The following is a 20242-nucleotide window of genomic DNA, read 5'->3' as shown; positions in this document are numbered from 1 at the left end:
GGTAGGCTATGTACCTCATTTAATCCCCTTAAAACAGCAACATAAATAGCAACATTAGAACTATGTAACCAACCGGAATCGAAACGGGGTATTCCAACGCACAATCGAGATAAAATCGGTTCCAAAAGCAAACACCCAGCAAGCATCCATCCAAGTCCAAGAAACATAAATTTCAAACCAGAACAGGGTAATAAGGAAACTGAGTAACTCATTATCAAAATCCCAGAGTGGCTAAAAGTGTCGTCTTCAAAAAAGCTTCAGAGAACTCAAAACGCCAACCCAATACCGGGCTCATGGTAGCGCATATGTCCATTGTCATGATACGAAGACAGCTGATGGTGCTGCTGTTGGCCTTCAAAGATGGTCGGGTAGCAGACACCAGGGTCGACATCCTTTTCTGCAGTAGACGAGGAGACCTGGAATGAGGTGCGGGGAGTAATAGCACTAGAGAAGGCACTAGAGATGGAGCTATTGTTCCGTGCTCTTGCGCCACCAGTGATGGTCGTGGTAGTCGATGCGACTGTGGTACCACTCAGGGTGCGGGCACGCTCCCAATTAAACCCGTTCACGCCGGGCACAAAGGCTTGCTTCGGGGGCGTAGAGGGCTTGGTAGGGGTAGGGAACATCCATTGAGTCACACGGTTGGAAAGAGAGGAGGGGACTGAATCGATTGTGTCTCGGTTCTCGGGGAGTGGGATGGAGGGACGGCGCGGGGATGAGAAGTATGATGGCATCGTGCGCGAGCTGGCTGACGAAGGACTTTCCCTGGACATTGCTGAGTACTTGGATGGGGATGTATCCGGTGATGATGTATACAGGCTCTTGGGTGCAGGTGGAGTCCGAGGTACTCTTCCCCAAGGTGGGATGGTGTTTGTGTCGCTTGGCCATGGGGTGTTCGTTGTAAGCGTGGTCCCTTCTGATTTTGACCTGCCGTGGACTGGAGATGCTGCCTGAGCTTCTGGAAGAGGTTTCTCGATGGGAGTGACCTTGGAGAAATGTGGAACTAGGGTACTAGTGGTGCGGACGGGCTCTTTGACGAGAAGAGGCTCCACGTTTCCAAGTGATCTGCGTTTCTGGGACCCGACTGGCTTGCGAGAGACCACAAATGCCTTTTGGCCATATCGATCTCGAACGTCGGTTGAAGTCGTGAGGGCACGAGTGGGCACAAGTGGTGTTTTGCGCTGGGGGCTCTCGTTTAGTTGGAAGGCTTCAAACGAAGGTAGGTCTGACAATCGATTGCCTGATCGATGAATGCGGAGCTCCAACGGTTGATAGGTAGGTGCTGGGGGAGAATGGAATGACTGTGGCCGGTGATCGTGGAAAGATTGCACTCTGCGAAAGTCTGAAGGTGCGCCGATCTTCAACGGGGTGGTTGAAGATCGTTTTAAAGACATGCTTGCCCGGTTAGAGGCTCGTGAGGCCAAGTTCCGGCTGTCGTTGAACCATGAAGACAGTGAGTTCCGATGTTGATGGTAACTTGGACTGGGGAGGTCATCGTATACCACCAGCTTCATGGGTGGGATAAGGTGTGGTTGAGTGTGGCATACTTTCATCTCCCGTTCAACGCCTGCGATATATATCAGTCGATCATCTCTAGAGTTTTGAAGTATTCGGATACATACCGTTCCCGGCTTGTCTGGGCTGACAACTATCCTCGCCCGGTAGACATGTCAAGCATGATCGTATCCAACCAGTGAATAACGACCCCGCCTTCTCCAAAGCCAGCATGATGGCGACCAGCGCGTCAAGAAATCAATCCATCACCTTTAAGGGAAGGGAAAGAGAGAAACAAAGGAAAGGAACAAACCAGTTGCACAGGCAAATCAGCCCCTCAGACGGGATGGGAACATCCATCCTATAAGCCCAAATATGAGCGCCTTACCCAACTCGTCCAGGAACGCACCATCGTGGCACTAATAACCGGGGGCTATGCCCAGTAAAGAAACACATACTGGCGCCAGCGCACTTAGCACCATTGATCGTCGGTGACGGAGCTGATTGAAGCACTACTATTCGTTAGCGCCCGGTGGAGTTATCACATCTGTGCTTTTTCTTTTGAGCTATACCCTGTCAAGCCTATCAAGGCCCTTTTCTGGCGTGATGAGAAGTTGGGCGCTTACAGAGATTGAAAGGATAATTCTATTTCCGTGGAATTTCTTGGAGTTTCATAATGTTTTGCATTATTCTGTTGCGTTTTGAAGGGTATATACAGAACGCAGATACAAATATATGAGACCGAGAATGAGTAAATGAGTAACTAAGGTAGATGATCATAATCCAGGATGCATCAAAAGGCAAAATACATCACAGAACGCGCTATTTGCCCCATACATTGTCCTGCTCTATGCCGTCGTAGGCCCATTTGGGCCGATCTTCGTCATAATTAGACTCTGGCTGTGTCGGGTTGGTTTCAGCCTCTTCTTCGATTGGCTCTCCGGAGGGTCTTCTAGAAATTGGAACCGGGTTAATAACTTTGCTCTGGGATCTCTAGGGTTACTACCCGCCAATCATTTGAAAGCTTACGAGAATCGTCGAGGTTCAGGCTCTGCCCAGGCAGAGCCATACTCTCTTTGTATTTGAGCTCGATCTTCTTCCTCGGCCTCCGTATTCTCCACCACAAGGTCAACCAGCTGGCTGCGCTGCGTGCCGGTGGAACCGGTGGAGCTGACGTTTCGCTGCAAGGGACCGGGACTCGGCGAGCTTGGCCCAGGTTTAGTGGACTTTGGCTTGGGACTTTGCCTACTCTCACCATCTGACGCGCGACTTTTCCTGTGCCTACGGGCCTTTTTGACATCTCCGCCTCGGTTTGAATCTTGATTTCTCCGCGAGGGTGGCAGCCGTTGGTCCCTTGGTACCTCGTTGGCGGTAATAACCGGGTACTATGCACGGTCAGCATCTCGATCACAGCGAACACCCTGCATCAGCATGACTTACATTCCAGTCTCCGAATTCCAGTGCACGAGCATTGATGAATAGTCGCTCATCCTCGTCATCCATTGCAGTTTCATCGATATCACTATAAGATCGGAATCTCTCTCTCGAGGTTTGACTGGCCCGCTCAATTCTGGGGCTGCGCTTACTGGGGTCGCCGCGCAAGAGAGGCGTGCGGCTGTTGGCTTCACCCGGTTTTGGGATCCAATATTTTGCCTTACCTCCACGCTCATACCTCATGCCGGCCATTACTCGCTTAACCCGCGACCCTGACTCCTCATGAGGGATGATGTTATCACCCGAATCAAAGACCCGGTATCCGTAATTCTTACCGCGAATGGTGAATTTGGTGTCTTCAACCAAATCCCGCGCACCAAAGGCATCGCGTAGTGCGTATTTTACGGGCATGCGTGCAGCTGAGATGGTCGGGTCCGCATAATCGTGCCACGAGAATGCATACCAGTGAGCCATAGCGAATATTGGCATCTCAAAACAAATGAGGCTGTCCTGAATGGCCGCTGCAAGGTTGTCGGGAGTATATCCAGCAACATTACCAAGCGCTCCCAGCCACTGCAGGATAGACAAGAAGAAGCCTTGCCAATATGAGGCAAAAATGATGAGTTTGACGCAGAGAAATTTGGGGATTGGGCGGAATGGCGTGAGATCGTCATGCAGACACACCCAGAACATGGCAAGGGAGTACAAACTGATCGTCACGCTCACATTATATATGATACCTGTCCAGAGGTATCCAGAGCCGAGCCCAATATAGCCCTCTTGATACGTGTCAGTTGCTTTCATTATGATGGAGGCGAGAGCCAGAATGGGCTTCAACCAAGCATACTGCAGGATACCACGTTTGACAGCGAGGAAGGTGTGGGGATCCGAGATATCAATCTTTGGGAGGAAGTGATTCATAGGCCAGGCATGGGAGATAGGAGGGCGGCCGTGGGCCATGATAATCACAGCCCGCTCGCCGCCAAGGAAGTTAATGAGGAGCTGGAAGAAGGTATAAATGGTGAATGCCTACCAATGCCATCCGTTAATAAAGGCCAATTCGATCGTCAATCAAAACCCCACATACCTCGTAGATGTCACGAACAGGATCCAGAAACTGAGCCGCCCTTAGCGAGATGATGCTCGTCCATGATGATACTGCGTAAATCGGGACCCTAAGCTCAATCAGCACTGCTCTTTGTCCGTACCCCCTGAGCTGATACTCGAGCCAATACTGACATCAACAATATGCGCACCACGTAGCGTTGGAGCAAGGGTTTTCGGTAGTTTTTGCTATATGTATGGTGAGCTGTGGGTCTCAAATTGGGACAGTGTAAGCTCGTACGCTTGAAACCATATGGACCTGCGGTTCGAGACAACATGTTAGCCTGGGAGTCTACCACGATCGCGCTTATGAGTGGGGATACACAGGATATATTAGACTCACACAAAGGATAAGAGCGAGGAAACCAAAGCTGAGACACCTGTGACAATGATAATGGCGCGTGCCAGGCTGGAGCCTGTTCCTCCAGCTGCGGTCGTCATGATTGCTGAAGCTTAGGGACAAGCACGAGTTGGGAACCGATTTCTGCCTGCAGAGATAATCCAGCTCATTCCGCGAAGTCGAGAGAGGGGTAAAACATGTTGGTCAAGACCAAAATGGGGGGGAATCAAGCTAGAGAAATGTTGGTTCGGAATGAGGAGTCGTGTTGGCCGATGACGATCTTCTCGTGACACCGCTCTCGGACTTCCTAAACAACGTCCTCACCTTGCGACTTCCATGTTATTTGACCCAGCCAGTTTGGTGTCGATGAATGAGAGGTCAATTTTGACTCGTCATTCGCGTTCTATCGCGCCGACGCTGCCCATGTTGGCGGGCGGAGAGAGATGGGTAGTACAAGCTTGACATCGGCCTTCCTGACGCCGGATCCAAGCTTCAATTGGTATGGAATTGCTCCTTGGACCATGGATGTTATACTGATCAATTTAGGTTCTTCATCTTGGAATTGATTGTCTCCTGCATTCTGTAAGTTTGCGCTGTTCGACGCGGCTGGTTTACGCTAATCACCGGCGTAGCGCTCTGTTCTTTTTGCTCTACTTCAATCGGCTCTTCGCGAACCTTATCTCTTACGCCGTTCGAGCATACACCTGGCATTACTACCGCGCATATGTTGATATCAATGCACTTCAAATCTCCCTACTTGGTGGGAGAATCTTCTTCAAGGGCATTCGGTACCATGGCGTGAACGAGACGATATTTATTCATGGAGGATTCATAACATGGCGCTATTGGACGCGTGCGGTCGAGCGAAACGACTTGACTGGGATTCGACGCAAGGCAGGTCTTGCTCATCATACCTCAAAGGAAGAACATGCGCGATCCCCGCACGATGGAACAGACGACAATCTTGGGGAGCAAGGTGGCATGGGAAAGACGACTGAATTACCGTGCCGGATTACTATCAACACGTATGGCCTTGAATGGTTTATCTACAACCGGACTCCCGCCTATGATAGTATCCTAACTGGCTTTGGATACTCTCCTAAAAATGTTGACTCAGACGACGACAATTCAAATCCCCCAGGGTCTCGCGGTACGGCAGAAGATGGCAACGCAAGTAACGCCTTTGATTTTCAAGATACGCCTGGCCATCAGCCAAGCATGAAACCCATGTCAGAGCGCAGCATGAGTGAGAGAGGTGGGGTTGCGTCGCAGAGCACTACTGTTCGTGAACCAGAACTATCAGACCCTGTATCCAGCATGCTACAACTCCTGCCTATGAAACTGGATTGCCGGAAAGGCGCTATTGTCATGGGGAATGAGCATACCCGATCTGTGTTGACAACAACATTTGACACTGGAACGGGTACCATCGACGCTTCCAATTCGGGCCCTCTTGATTTGTATCGTCAAATATTTTCATTCCAACTCAATAATCCAGTGATTCAAATGCGGCCAAACCCGGACTTCAAGCAGAACCAGTCGGCGACCGCCAAAGACCTAGGTTCTGTGCAAGAGAAAGAGCCCGGTTCGAAGAAAAAACCGCAAAATATCTTCAACTATCAATTCCAGAGGCGCAGAGTATGGCACAGCATTCGAGACTTGATCCCATACTTTCAGACATCTGTCGAATCGTTCCATATCGATGGCAGACACGCTAATAGTATGCCGAGAAGCCAGGCAGAATTTCCTGAAGTCCGCTGGACCGGGCTCTCTCGTTATCTGGACGATGGTTGCGAGGATGATCATGAAAAATGGAACTCAGTTGAATATGGCAGATTTTCTACCATTGTTGATAGCCCCAGCTTGAATATAGCCTACTTCTGGGACATTCCTGGACGAGTCATTATTCAACCAACGTCAACTGTTCGGTCTCAACCAATGAATAGCAATATCAATCATGCCCCTTCTCCGGAATGGGGAATTGACATCAAGATTGACGGGGGTACGATAAATTACGGACCATGGGCTGATAGGGAGCGAGTTGGCCTGCAGAATGTCTTTTTTCCAAACTTCTATCGCAGTGCTGAGCCGACAGAGCAACTAGTTCCTGGTGTTCTGCGACAAAGCACAGCATTCAGGTTGCGCGTGGAGATCAACAAGGAATTGACATTGCGTATTCCGACACGAGAGCCTTCCAAGGATTGGCAATGGAAGGGTCGTGCTGATGCCGTTGGGGGTGCATCGAGGGCAAAGAAGCCCAATGACCAGAAGAATGCTCGAGCCAAAGAAGGTGAAAAAGGCCACCTTGGCCCTGAAATTCGTCCGTTTGGGTGGCTTTCCCTTTGTGCTGCCGCTGACTCTACCATAAATTACACCATGGACATGGTGGGATCGAGCGCAGGGTTTCGCAATGAGCTCTCTATCGACTTGAGAGAGTCAAGATTATCATCTAGCATCAATCATGGCTTGCTCTGGCAATGTCCTCGACAACAGGTCACTTGCGATCTGTCCAACCCACTCTCCTGGAATAGCCTTCGCTCCTGGAAATTTACTGCTGAAAGCCAGGACTTACAGCTGTTTCTCCTACGTGATCATATATTCCTTCTCACCGATCTTGTAAGTGACTGGGCTTCGGGACCACCGTCGGACTACTACGCATTTGTGCCTTTTATCTATAACCTCGATCTCAATTTCTCTGACTTCCAACTTTACCTCAATGTCAACGACCGGAACATCATTAGCAATCCTTCGGACCTAGAGGACAACCGATTCATTGTCATCAAAGGCAAGCGCCTAACGTCAAATGTCATGATACCATTGAACAAATACCAACCTGAACAAAATGCCATCGAGTTCAGGGTCAACCTTGAAGATGGCAGTGTGGACTACACGACACCTCTATGGGATACGCTACATGAATTTTTACCACAAAAATCCATGGCCACTCTCGAGAATTTGTTCATTGACGGCTCCTATAACTATTTCCAGTCAACATCCCCAGAACTGACCGACACACTGATACTCAATATCGATGGAACTTCACCTCGATTATACCTCTTTGGTTTCTTAATCAAGAGTTTCATGACCATCAGAGAGAACTATTTTGGCGAGGAGATGCACTTCAAGACACTCGAAGAATATCAAGAGCTAGTCTATGCCGACGAGCCACCGTCAAATCCCACAGGCATCAACCCAAACCGAAAGTCAAATGATATGGATGTGCTTGTGCGTGTCACGGTTCACGGCCCCCGTGCTTTGCTTCCTGTGAATATTTATGACCACACGAAGTGCATGGGACTCGGCGCAGCATCACTGGAAGCGGATTTGCGCTTTACCAACTACTATATGGACTTGCAATTTTCCATTGCCCCTCTGAAAATTGATTTGGAGACCACCCAACTGGATGGTCTTTCCACTATATCTAGCACTCAGCTGTTCATCGATGGAATCTCGGTTTACGGCCATCGTCTGTTTGGTTTGCCGCCGCTTGAACCAACCTACGTTTGTAATTGGGATTTTGAAGTCGGTAGAATTGTCGGAGAATGCTCCACCGAGTTCTTGGCCTGTTTGACTTCATCTTTGAAGAGCTTTGATTTCTCGTTTGACAACGAGGAAAATGCGTTGCCGATGCTGTTCCCAGAGCTTTTATTTGACGTGACTTTCTTGAGAGCTAAGATTGACTCGATTCATGTTTCCGTGCTACTGGACCAAACAGCTGTGATTTTGAGCACACGGCCCTTGAATGTGAACTTCAACGACTGGGCAAACACCAAGTTTTCGAAACGCATGAGCCTTCTCGTTCCAGATATTTCGATCGCTGCCGTTGATCGTCAGTCTCTCTCTCAACACAAGCCACCAGGGGAACAAATGATCTCCCCCATAGGGCTTTTACAACTCACAATTGGGCTGAAGATGGCTTTGCGCAAATCTGATATTGCCGAAAGTCGTCGACTTCAGCAAGAACATATCAAAATCCACGACCAGCGGACTCACAGGGCACAGTGGTTGCTTTTCGACTGGGAGGAGACTGGCCCAGCTTCAACGCTTGCTCCTGAAGACGACGTATTCCCTCCGACCATGGCCATACCTTCAATGCCTGAGCCTATTGATGGCAGGAGTGATTCTGCTGGTGCAATGTCATATCGTGGAGCTTCAAGGCCTCGTCCCACGGGAAGTGCCAGGAGCTTTCTTGTCCAGTCAGAAGCATCAAGCATGAAGAGTGTCCGGATACACACTGCCAACGGCCCTAGAGCAGCCTCAGATCATGTGTCCAAACCACGGCCTTTTCTGCCTACCCGAGGATCTAGCCCGTCTGTCTCAAGAACCGGCCGCTCGAGAGATGGATTAAACTCCGGGCCTCGGACACGCGCATCCTCGTCTTCTGCAACGAGAGACGCAAACCCATGGATAATGCCACATTTCTCGTACTATAAGCTCCATCTGGATACATCTGAACTTCCGTTGCCATTTACGGATGAAGATGACACAATGGGGGAAGACTCTGCAATGAATCATAAGTCCGTGTTTCTCACATTTGATGATGATCAAACGAAGTACACAAATCTTGCGTGTGACCTCCCGTTTGGTATCCGAGGATTTTGTACGCCCAAATTCCTTCTTAGTCTAGCTACCTTACTAGATGGGTTGGAACCAAAGCATCCTACGCGAATCATTGACTCGCTTCAAAAGGATGTGATATCGAATATCGTTGGCTATGACAAGGCCATGAGCCAACCGAAAATTTCAACAGCTGTTGCTCTTCGTGTCCCCTCTATCCAATTACGACTAGTTGATCTGTCTGAGGCTCCCAACAACAAACAGATTGAGTTTCGAGATGAATACAGCATCGAGATCCGTCGTCTGCATACTGAATTCCGAAGAAAGGTTCAACGTCAGAAAGGCGATCTGCTTGAAGGTCTCAAACAAGGCATGACGGTTCATGCGGCAGCAGACCACGTCTCAATTTCCATCGAGGGTAGCCGAGCAGATTCTTTCCACGAAAAAGCCATTTTCAACTCTCACATGGAAGATATGAATTTCTGGCTCGTGACCTCACCCAATGTTCGCTCCAATCTTCAGATGCGGACATTCAATACAATAACATCAGCAAAGTCTGTGGAGCGTCTTGCATTTCTCGTTCGTCGGGCGACGACTATGTTTGATTCTGTTGCGTCATCCTTTCAACAAATTTCAACAGCCAGCGAGAAGCGCCTACAGTACCTCTTGTACTCCCTTACACAATCGGCTACTGATATACCGGATCCAATCTTCCTTGCTCGCATATCTTACGTCCTGAGGGTTTCCTCAAATCACCTGCGGCAGCATGACTCATGGAAAATCATGTCTCGCATTCGCAAAATTTACAAAGGTCTACCTGCTCATTACAAGCGTGAGTTGGAGCAGAAATGCTTGTGTGACAATTTCCCTCTGCAGGCGAATGCCAAAAAGGCTGTATTATCCGGCTTTGACCACTGGCGAGCTTGGGACCTGGCACACGTTGCCAAAAGCTATGTCATGCGCCGTGTTTGGCCGCACGCCACTGAACGGCAGACTCCCCAGCCTTCGATGTTCCTATCCTCCACAGTCCAAACATTCCGATTCTCCATGGATCCTGGTCCGAAAGAAAGCGATTTGATCATAGGGAATTTGTCCACTGTTGCGTCATTTGCTCCAGACTCGCCTGAAGGTGAAGATGGGCGGAGCAAGAAACTCATCACCCTACAGTCTTATTGCGGATCAACAGCCCTGAGGTTGCGCTGGGAAATTTTGGACCTTGTTGAAGGGGTATTCAAGGTCATGTCGAATATCACACTTGAATCCTCACCGGGTCATCTCCCAAGTGACAAGGCCCAAGAGAAAACACCAACCGAGCTGCAATTCATGTTTGGCACCGACTTCGGTTCCATCACTCTCGATGGTATCAATGTCAAGCTTGCTTTGATAGCCAAAGCTCTCCGGGGATCGATCGTTCACAAGTCGCTTGGTGCGAAAAAGTCAGAACACGAAGACCTCGCGGTATTGTTTAGTGCTGAAGGATGTTCATCTGAACTTCAAAGTCAATCAACATCTCTGATGTTGTCAAGAATTGCTGACCCATATATGTACCTTTCGCTTGCATCAGAGGAAGATGCCGACGAATGCAGACACGATTGGAAGCTCGCTGCGTCCTGCAGGAAGCTTCGTTATGACATGAAAGAAGACCCCGTCGGCTTGGCACACACCGCGGATAGACTTATCGCGGATGAAGTCAGATACATCCGGCAGCTTATGGATATTGTCAAAGTACCAAAGCTAGAATCAGATCAGAGCCTCGCACCGAACAAACCCACCCGTGACACCTTCCATGTGGCAATGTTCTTAGAAGATTACCGGTTGACGTTTAGCCTTCTGCCATCTTTGACCTACCTTGTGTCAGGCGAGGTCGCTCGGATGTCGGTAATGCCCGCAGAGGCATCCAAAATCGAGGTTGACTTTGATGTGAAGAAGAACTCTCACATGTTCGTATCGGGCGAAGGCGACATCAATGTTTTGTCAATGCTGGAAATACCTCCCGTAAACGGGCGAATCCTTGCGAACCTCTTATCAGGGCGCAAGGAAGTGGAGGTTGATATCACGATTGAACTGATTCGCCTGGAAACGAGTGCTGTGCGCAGCCTCCTAGCTGTTTTGACAGGACCTGATATTTCCCATTTGATTTGTGATCTCAAGCAGAATTTAGATGTCCTCCAGTTACACTTGGAAGACGTGCTATCGCTTCAAAGGGTGTCCCCAACCCCCAAACCAGCATCTGGTGGACAAGAGATCCTCTATAAATCGCGTCTCACAATGGCTGGATTCGAGATTCACGCCATTGCACCTGGTCTTAACAGCAAAGATTACTCTGCGGAGATGATCTTTAGCCTTGGGATGATGCGTATGCGACTTCAAAACGGACTAGATCGGGGATACGCCATGCAGCATCCCGAGTTCAATATCGATGCCCCTCAAATCATATTTGAACTCCGAAGACAAGAGAAAGCTAGCAGTCAATCTTATGGTGGCTTCTCCGCTGGAGTGAAGCTTCAGGGAACCTCTGCGGTCCGTGAAAATGGCGAGACCACCAGAGCATACCATTTCACCAGCGACAGGTTCGATATCGAACTATTTGCTGAGACAGCAGCCCTCGTGGTTGACATTGCCGTCTATACACAAGAGCGTATCAAGACCCTAGACCTTTCCCATGAAGTCAAGCGTCTTAGGAAATTGAGACATGGTGGCCACATCGAGACAAAAGACGGAGCCACTGATGTCCCTGAAATCCACGTCAATGATGATTCCACTCCGGAAACATTCCTCAATGCTCTTTACTCCTTGCAATTCCGGACCATTCAGATTGCTTGGAACATGGCTACGATGGGCAACAAATCTGGTCGACAGCCCGAGGACTTGGTCTTTTCAATCCAGCAAGTCGAACTATCCAACAAGAAGAAGAACGCGGCCAAACTTCGAATTGAAAACATGCAGCTTCAGATGGTACCATTCGGGGCGGACAGAGGAAAGCGCTCACTCAATTCAGCTCTTATGCCAGAGCTCGTCTTCAACGTCGCGTATTCCTCCAAAGGGAAGGAAGTGTGGCTTGCTTTCCAAGCAGCTGGCAAATCTCTTGACATACGCGCCACGTCCGAGTTTATCATTCCCGCTAGTATGATACAAGAGTCAATCGCTACCGCAAGCGAGGCGCTTCGTGAAGGCAAGGCGGTTTGGGCAACCAGAGCAGACTCCCCCGAAAACGCCACTACCAACAAAAATGGCAGTCTTTTCGGCAACAGACGATTGCGGTCTCTCCTCGTTGATGTTGACTTTGCGGGCGCTACAGTTACGCTCCAAGGAAAGCTTGGTCATGATCACCAGACATTGTTAGCGGCGACATGGAAGGGTAGCCAACTCTCCGACGCAAAATATGGTCAATATGTACAAGGCGATGCAGCGACCACAGCAACCCTTCGAGCACCGGGAGTGGCACTCAAAGTCCAATTCGAGGACAACGGTACCGATGATCCCGCACTGAATGCGGAGTTGAAGGTCGACCCCTCGACGAATACATTGTACCCAACCCTTGTTCCTCTCGTCAAGCAAATGACCGCCACGGTCAAGGAGATCATGGGCAACCAGCAGGGCCAGTCTCGAAGGTCATCTGCAGCAACGAAGTTACAGTCACAGAAACTAATGCAGGAGAAGCCATTTGATGCCGCTGATCCAACCAGCATCCTGGGTCGATGCAAGGTAAACTTGGGACTGCTGTTTTGCAAACAGGAGTTTAGCTTGAGCTGCCAGCCTATTGCAAGAGTCGCGGCTACTGCAAGATTTGAAAGTGTCTACGTGACTGTCAACACGGTCCTATCGGAAGAGCAGGGCCGGTTCCTTGCTCTCTCTTTGGCTTTCAACAGCCTGGAAGCATCTGTAAAACATGTGTACTCCAATGAATCAACCGCAAGCTTCGAGGTGAAGTCCATGGTGCTATCCTTGATGAACAGCAAGCACCTAGGTCGAATGAACGGAATGTCAGCTATTTTGCGCGTCAGTCCAATGAAGGTCGCGGTCAATGCCAAACAAGTTCAAGACTTTTTGCTCTTCAAGGAGATCTGGCTTCCATCCGACAATGAACCTACCTCCGGTGAGACCGTTCAGCCAGAGCCATCCGAAACGCAAACCTACATCGTGCAGCGATACCAACAGGTTGCGTCCGCATCCGCATTCCCCTGGAACACTACTATCGCGATTGAGAAGGTTGAAATTCAACTCGATTTAGGCTCGACCCTAGGCAAGGCACAGTTTGCCATTGTTGATTTGTGGGTGTCTACCAGCAAGACATCCGACAATGAACAGAACATGTGTATCAATTTCGGCTCAGTTGCGATCGAGAGTAAGGGTCGCATGAGTGGAATTGTCGAACTCGGAAAGCTGAAAATCCACACCTCCATCGAATGGCCTGAGGGCTCCGATGAGACGGGGCACACACCGTTGATTCAAGCCACGATTGCCTTCCATCACCTCCAAGCCAATGTGTCATTCGACTACCAACCTTTCTTGGTTGCACAGATCTCCATGTTCAACTTCTTGATGTACAACGTTCGAAACACATCCGGCGCGCAGAGTCAGCGTCTTTTCAGTGTCCTAGAAGGCGACAAACTCCAGCTATTCTGCACATCTCTAACAGCATCACAAACATTGGCCCTGTTCCAGGCATGGCAGCGCTTGATTCAAGACGTCCAAGCAGCGTACAAAACATCCCTAAGCGAGGTTGAGCGATACCTCCGTCGAAAGTCTTCTGTCTTCCCCGAGCGCCTCGATGTCAGCGCCAAGGGTCTAACAAAGAAAGACGAAGACCAACCCGAGAAAGCACCCATCTCTCTACACACCGGCGTCGTCGTGAAGATCCACCATGTCAACCTAGGAGCATTCCCCAGCTCATTCTTCGACAACCAAATTTTCAAAGTAGAAGCCTACGACGCCGAAGCCCGCTTCGCCGTCTCTCTCGAATCCAACAAAATCCACAGCGCCCTAGGCCTAACCCTGGGCCAGCTTCGCGTAGCACTATCCGGCATAACGCGACCGACATCCGCGCAACTCGACGAGCTCTCCGTTGACGAGATCGCCGAACGAGTCGCCGCGTCCCGCGGCGGAACAATCCTCAAAGTGCCACGACTTGTCGCGAGCATGGAAACCTGGCAGGCTCCAGGAACCCACCAGATCGACTACATATTCCGCAGCACATTCGAGGGCAAAGTGGATGTCGGCTGGAACTACTCGCGCATCAGCTTCATCCGCGATATGTGGGAGGCGCACTCGCGGGCTCTCGCGTCGCGACTTGGTAAGCCCTTGCCGCCGTCTGCGGTGCGCATCACTGGTGGGCCGGGTATTGGTGGTGAAGGGGGTGGTGCGAGCTCCGAGAAGCAGGAGAAGATTACTGCGGTTGTCAATGTGCCTCAATCCAGGTATACCTATACTGCGCTTGAGCCGCCGGTTATTGACACGCCGCAGCTCCGGGATATGGGTGAGGCTACGCCGCCGTTGGAATGGATTGGGTTGCAGCGTGATAAGCTGCCTAATGTGACGCACCAGATTATTATTGTTACGCTGTTGGAGATTGCTAAGGAGGTGGAGGATGCTTATAGCAAGATTCTGGGGTCGTGATTTTCTCCTTTTTGGAGATTTTTCCCCTCGAACGAATGCCTTTGATTCATTTGGATACTTTTCTCATTCTTTGTGGTTTCTTTTTTGGTTAATTGCCTGATACCATTGCTGTCTTTGTACATTATTAATTCACATCATTAATCATACACATACTATTCCTTCGACTCGATAGTCAGATGAATCGGATACAATAATAAACCAGTAGAATTGTCGACTATACGAATCAATAAGTTGACCAAAAAGAGATAAAATTAAGAATGCAGTATGTTCTCTGAAACAAACCCCAGTCTTTTACAAAACCGCCATATCTACCATCTAAAATCGTAAAACCAACTATGTTAATGCATCCTCTTTTTAATAAAAGAGATTCGTCAAAATCATTTCCCAGGAAATTACAGGCCAAATTGAGTGCGCAGAGCCTCGGCGAAGCGCGAGATAGCCACGTCAATCTTCTCCGACGAAGCAGCAGCGAACGTCGCACGGAAGAACATCTTCTCCTCGGGAACGTCGTGGTCAGGCATGAACCAGCTACCGCGGGAGAGGAGGACACCTTCGTTAACAGCAGACAGGAATATCTCTTCTTCGATAGCGGCGTGAGTCTTGCCCGCGGCAACGCCGGGGTGCTTGCGCCAGTCGATTTCCATCCATTGCTAGTTGAAAAATTAGTATTGATCGCAGAATGACAAGTGAACGGAATAGACGAAAATAAGAAAAACGAGGGAAAACTTACGAACATGCCAGCCGCGGGGGCTTCCCAGTGAATGATTTCGCGGGGCAGATGCTTCTCACAGGCGTGAACGAGCGAGTCACGACGAGCAGTGTAGGACAAGCGCAGGTTGATCAGCCAATCCAAGTACCCGGCGTGGCCCCAGTGCTCATCGAGAAGTTTGAAGAGGGCGATCTGGGAAATACCGCTAGGGTTCTGCGAGGAGACCTCGAAGTTACGAGTGTAGCGCTCGATGATCTGCTCGGAGGCGACAATCCAGCCAACCCGGGAACCGGGGGAAATAACCTTAGAGAAGGACTCGAGACGAACGACACGGCCATCAGTGTCCATGCTCAGGAACGAGGGGACAAGTGACTTGATGAACTCCTCGTGGGTGGAGGGGGGAGGCACTGGAGAGGCGTCGCCGCTGGTATAGGGCTGCATCTGCAGGAAGTAGTAGGGTTCGTCCTCGACGATGATGAGATCGTGTTTCTGGGAGACCTTGTACACGGCTTGGCGACGTTCCGCGGACTGAGTGGCACCGGTCGGGTTCTGGCCTGTTGGGATGGTGTACAGCACGAAAGGCTTGCGTGCACCCCGGGCGGCGACGTCCCAGTTGCTGAGGATTTCATCCAATTTCTCCGGGATGAGACCTTCTCCATCCATTGGGATGCCCACGGCCTTTACGCCCAGCGGGAAGGCGGTCTCGGCGGCACTGGCGAAGGTATATTCCTCCATGAGGATGTAGTCTCCGCGCTCACAGAACAAGCGGAGAGTAGTGTCCCAGGCATAGGTGCTGCCAGCTGTCAGGGTGCATTGCCAGTCGGCATAGGGAGGGCTGTGGATGATCTGATCTAGTTAGTATTTGCCAAGAAGCGAAAGACCTGGTAGTTTATACTCACTTCGGTGTGCTCCGTAACAAAGCGAAGCAATGGCGGAGCTCCGGTAGATTGTCCATAGTTGAGGGCAATCTCCAAGTCTGAGAAATTGGATCAGCCATGGCCATTGCTAATGCCTGGAGAGAACGGTGACTTACCATAGGTGCTAGTTCCTTCTTGGATATCATGCTTTCCAGCACGAAGGACTGTGCCTGACTCACGAGTAGCCTCCGGAGAGAATCCGGGGGCAGTAGGGACCTTGATATCCAAGTGCTCGATGGGGAAGTAGTCAGCCGAGGGTAGTCCACCACCGAGGGAAATAAGACCTAAACACGATTAGTCCATGAACTGGAAGAGAGAGAAAATATATTCTGGGGTATTACCTGGGTTCTTCAGGTAACGAGCAGCAGACTTCAGAGTGGACGCCTGAGTTGTGCGGATTAGCAAAAGTGGACCTCGCATTGCGCAATTGAGTGCGAACCTGGCGAGACTTGGATTCGAGTGAAAAACGGTCTGAGATCAAATAATAGTTAGTAAATGTGGAACAATTGTGAGAATGTATAGATCTGCAAATGGCGAAGGTAGACATACGCTCAAACTGCTTAGCCTTGGGCTTGGTGTAGCAGATCTAGTGCGCCCAAACAGTATTAGCATTTCACATCTTGCAATTGGCTATTCTTTTTGGCCCATATCCTTGCGATGCCTATGCACAATCTAGATTTATCATACCGGGCTCTTAAACATATCACTGTTGGATGCCGCGGCCACGCCGGTAGGCACCTTGGCCGTCTTCTGCCTCCATGCAGACACGCCATTGACGGTCAAGGGTTCCGGAATAGGGACAGCCGAGGTATCAGTGACGCCCACCAGGTTGACATCGATGGCTGCCGGTGGACTCATATTGGGTTGGTGGCGGTGTAAATGTGGAATGCGAAATCGGAGGGGTATGCGGGGAGGTATGTGGAGGGGTGTTCGGATAGGTGCTCGAATGGGTGTGCGGAGGGTGTTACGGAGGGTTTGGGATATGGGATTTGTAGTATTGGCCTGATATATCCTTGAAACCAAAGGTTATATACAAGAAGGAAGGAGAAATCCAAGGTGCTGCAGAGAGCTCGGCGAAAGCGGAGCGGAACTTGATGTCTCTCCATGCCGAGCACTTTCTCCGAACCACATGACTCATTTTTACAAAGATAGAAGATACTTACGGAGTACATAGTCCACTTTTGATAAGCTTTTCATTCGACTATTTTAAAGTCAATGGCTGTCAATGGCTAGTACAAAGTGTATTTATGGTTGTATGCACTGCCATGTCAAAGGGCGCGGAGAGTACTTATGCTCTATCTTTCAGTAAGGGCCCAATTAGTCCCGAGAAAGCCCCGAGTTATTTCTCTTAGCTTTATATTTTATATTAATGGATGATAACATTTGAATTTGATTTAGAGTCCAGGTCACTATAGAGTATACGTCCCAGCTGCCGCCTTTACGAGGGCGCTCAGTTGCTTCTCTGCTCACTAATGCTTCGCTTAACCACTAGTTATGCGGCTATCCACTTGATTGCTTAATTATTTCTCAATCAAAACTATTCTTGTCAATAGTTTCCATGTTCTTAATTTTCCACATACTTCCCCGTAGTTCCGTCAAGCTGCACTTCCAGTACCGCTGCCTTTCCATTAAGAACACTCTGAATAGCTTCTGGAAGTTGTTGTGCAAGCTCAGCAACCGTCGAAGCACGCCCAGCCCACAACTCACCACCTGCTGCTGCCTTGGCAATACCAGCATAATCAGGCGTTGGCGCAAAGGAGATATTTAGGTCTTCGTTTGTAGCGCGAGAACCGTCCCCTTCAGGGTGAACGAGGAGCATGCTCCGCCGGGGGGCATTCCAGCCCTTGTTGTTCAGCACGATTGTCAAAATGGGGATTCCATAGCGACGGGCGATCCAGTACACAGATCCAGGTACCGAAAAGAGGAACGTTCCATCACCAACAACCTGGCAGACAAATTTTCCCTTTCCACGTCCTCCATGCTGCATATCACTAGCAAGCTTGATGCCAAGTGCACCGCCACCAGACCAGCCGAGACCGCCACCTCCACAGTTAATCCACGACTTAGGTTGGGTAGCTGAGACTTGGTCTGCAACAAAGTGGGTCATAGTCACTGACTCAATAGCCCAGATGGTATCAATTGGGACGCCCTGGCGGACCTGCGCCATGAGATAGTTGATATTCAAGAAGGCTTCGCTGCCGCCTTCCGGGACTACAGCCAGATCGGAGATCTCCTGTCGACGCTTCGAATGCTCCTCATCTCGGCGTTGGCCCATAGTGATATTTTCCTGGGTGCCAATGAATTGCTGCAGAGACTCCTGGGAGGCAACGTGATCGTTGATTTGTTTAACCGCGGTAGAAGCGTCGGCACGGAACGAAGCCATCGAATGAATGTAGAAAACAGGAATCTGCTGCTTCAAAGGGTCGACATCAATGTGGATAATCTTGGCTGACGCAGACGGCTTGAATTGGGTAGGCACCCAGGGGACATCACAATCCACCACAAGGATTAGATCGGATGTTCCCACGGCCTCGTGGCCTGGATATCTCAATCCTAACCATGCAGGGTGGTCAGCGGGGAAGCACATGTCACTACCACCAGTGTCCAGCACACGGATTCCCTTGAAGCTATCTGCCAATGAGACGAGCTCAGCCACAGCCTGGGACTTTCTCCCAGAATATCCAGTAATTATAAGAGGGCTCTTCGCAGCTGCAAGCTCAGATGCGATCAGTTCAACGCCGGAGGTTGGTAGGGCAGCTGGCGCCACAGGACCCCAGACAGCCTGATTTAGCTGATACGGCTCGATATCCTCCTCCATGACCTCTCGCGCCCCTGCGAGGTACACAGGCCCCTGTGGGTCACTAGTTGCGAATTGTAAAGCCCGGTTGACAATCTGCTTAACATTCTTGCCCGACTTGATCTCACCGGTGTATCGACAGTACTGGGATACGATTTGCTTCTGATCCGGTACGTCTTGGATCCAGTGGATATATTCCGTGCGCGAACCTCGCATCTCGCCTTCGATCGTGTAAGGCGATAGACCGGCGAAGATTAACACCGGGGCGCGTCCGCATGAGGCGTTGTGAACTGCTGCTCCGAGTCCCTGCGTGCCGACATCGACATGGACGATTACTGCTTGTGGCTTTCCGGTCAATCGGGCGTAACCATCGGCCATGGATAATGCTACCATCTAGATAATATATTGTATCGTCAGCAGGGTTCTCAGTCTTATTTCCGACTCCAACCGAAGTGCTGCCGCTGAGATTGGTGAATCTCATAATGCAATTGTTAACATACCTCATTGGGACAGGTAATGATTGTAGGGAATTGATCCTTCTTTTCTTTCTGGCCTTTAACCATCGCCTCGAGAATGGAGGGGTGATCTGATCCCAAATTGACAAAGACATGGCTGACGCCGCCCTGGAGTTGTAATGGTTAGAATTAAACGTTGAAATAAATAAACCTGCTGCTAGTACACACCTCCCAGAGGGCTTCAAAGAAAGCAAAAGATGCTGTATAAACCCTTATAGTATGTGAGTAAAAGGGATATTTGAATATTTGAATATTTGTATGGGGGAACTCCGTACATAGCTGAGCTCTATGATACTATAAAAAGTTTGATAGTAAAAAGGATATCTTTCAAATCTCTGAATATCGGTATCTGAAGCAAAAAAGAGAGGGGAAGCACATTGCTAATAAAGCTGAAGATCTGGGGAAGCCTTGAATTGGAATCTCGGCCACAACTCCGAGGGCGGGGGTCCGAAGGAATACCGACTGCGTCTGGAGAATCAGATATACATATATTTCTCGGTTATATCTCATTTTGAAAGGACCATCTCCGAATCTCTTGACAAGCTCTCCTCTCCATGTTTGGCCCAATAACCGCGGATGAGCGGGCTTATGCCGGGAACCAGTCTCCGAACTACACAAAAGCTTTCACATGGGAACAACGTCTTTTTGAGTGTATGAAAACTCATGCTTTAAGAGGCTTAGCTACCAGAGCGAGAAAAGTGGGTTTGATCCAACAAAATACTAAGAAACCGTAGAGAACAACTTGGAAAACCACAGTAA

General features: G+C 49.8%; 5 protein-coding genes across 5 annotated transcripts; 1 reads left to right on the top strand and 4 right to left on the bottom strand.

The window, feature by feature from the left end:
• Nucleotides 1–266: 266 nt before the first annotated feature.
• On the bottom strand, nucleotides 267–1514 carry PEX2_003550 (uncharacterized protein; the record flags this gene model as incomplete). The annotated part of the gene is made up of 1 exon (XM_016737633.1): nucleotides 267–1514. One exon carries the CDS (start codon nucleotides 1512–1514, stop codon nucleotides 267–269), a length of 1248 nt encoding a protein of 415 aa, XP_016598689.1.
• An 802-nt stretch (nucleotides 1515–2316) lies between these two features.
• PEX2_003540 (OSTA/TMEM184 family protein) lies at nucleotides 2317–4473 on the bottom strand (the record flags this gene model as incomplete). The annotated part of the gene is made up of 5 exons (XM_016737632.1): nucleotides 2317–2446; nucleotides 2524–2879; nucleotides 2935–3957; nucleotides 4016–4103; nucleotides 4376–4473. The coding sequence occupies 5 exons, from the start codon at nucleotides 4471–4473 to the stop codon at nucleotides 2317–2319; spliced, it is 1695 nt and encodes a 564-aa protein (XP_016598688.1).
• A 342-nt stretch (nucleotides 4474–4815) lies between these two features.
• Nucleotides 4816–14545, top strand: PEX2_003530 (uncharacterized protein; the record flags this gene model as incomplete). The annotated part of the gene is made up of 3 exons (XM_016737631.1): nucleotides 4816–4871; nucleotides 4919–4954; nucleotides 5005–14545. 3 exons carry the CDS (start codon nucleotides 4816–4818, stop codon nucleotides 14543–14545), a joined length of 9633 nt encoding a protein of 3210 aa, XP_016598687.1.
• A 392-nt stretch (nucleotides 14546–14937) lies between these two features.
• Nucleotides 14938–17029, bottom strand: PEX2_003520 (aminotransferase-like domain-containing protein; the record flags this gene model as incomplete). Its single annotated transcript, XM_016737630.1, has 8 exons — nucleotides 14938–15195; nucleotides 15276–16100; nucleotides 16154–16230; nucleotides 16288–16455; nucleotides 16513–16555; nucleotides 16611–16642; nucleotides 16721–16757; nucleotides 16859–17029. 8 exons carry the CDS (start codon nucleotides 17027–17029, stop codon nucleotides 14938–14940), a joined length of 1611 nt encoding a protein of 536 aa, XP_016598686.1.
• A 706-nt stretch (nucleotides 17030–17735) lies between these two features.
• Nucleotides 17736–19361, bottom strand: PEX2_003510 (uncharacterized protein; the record flags this gene model as incomplete). The annotated part of the gene is made up of 1 exon (XM_016737629.1): nucleotides 17736–19361. The coding sequence occupies one exon, from the start codon at nucleotides 19359–19361 to the stop codon at nucleotides 17736–17738; it is 1626 nt and encodes a 541-aa protein (XP_016598685.1).
• Between the last annotated feature and the right edge of the window lie 881 nt (nucleotides 19362–20242).

This window comes from Penicillium expansum (genome assembly GCF_000769745.1).
Source record: "Penicillium expansum strain MD-8 chromosome Unknown contig8, whole genome shotgun sequence".
In the NCBI taxonomy this organism is placed as follows: Eukaryota; Fungi; Ascomycota; class Eurotiomycetes; order Eurotiales; family Aspergillaceae; genus Penicillium; species Penicillium expansum.
Note: the sequence above shows the minus strand (reverse complement) of the source record. Positions and strands in the feature narration are given on the sequence as shown.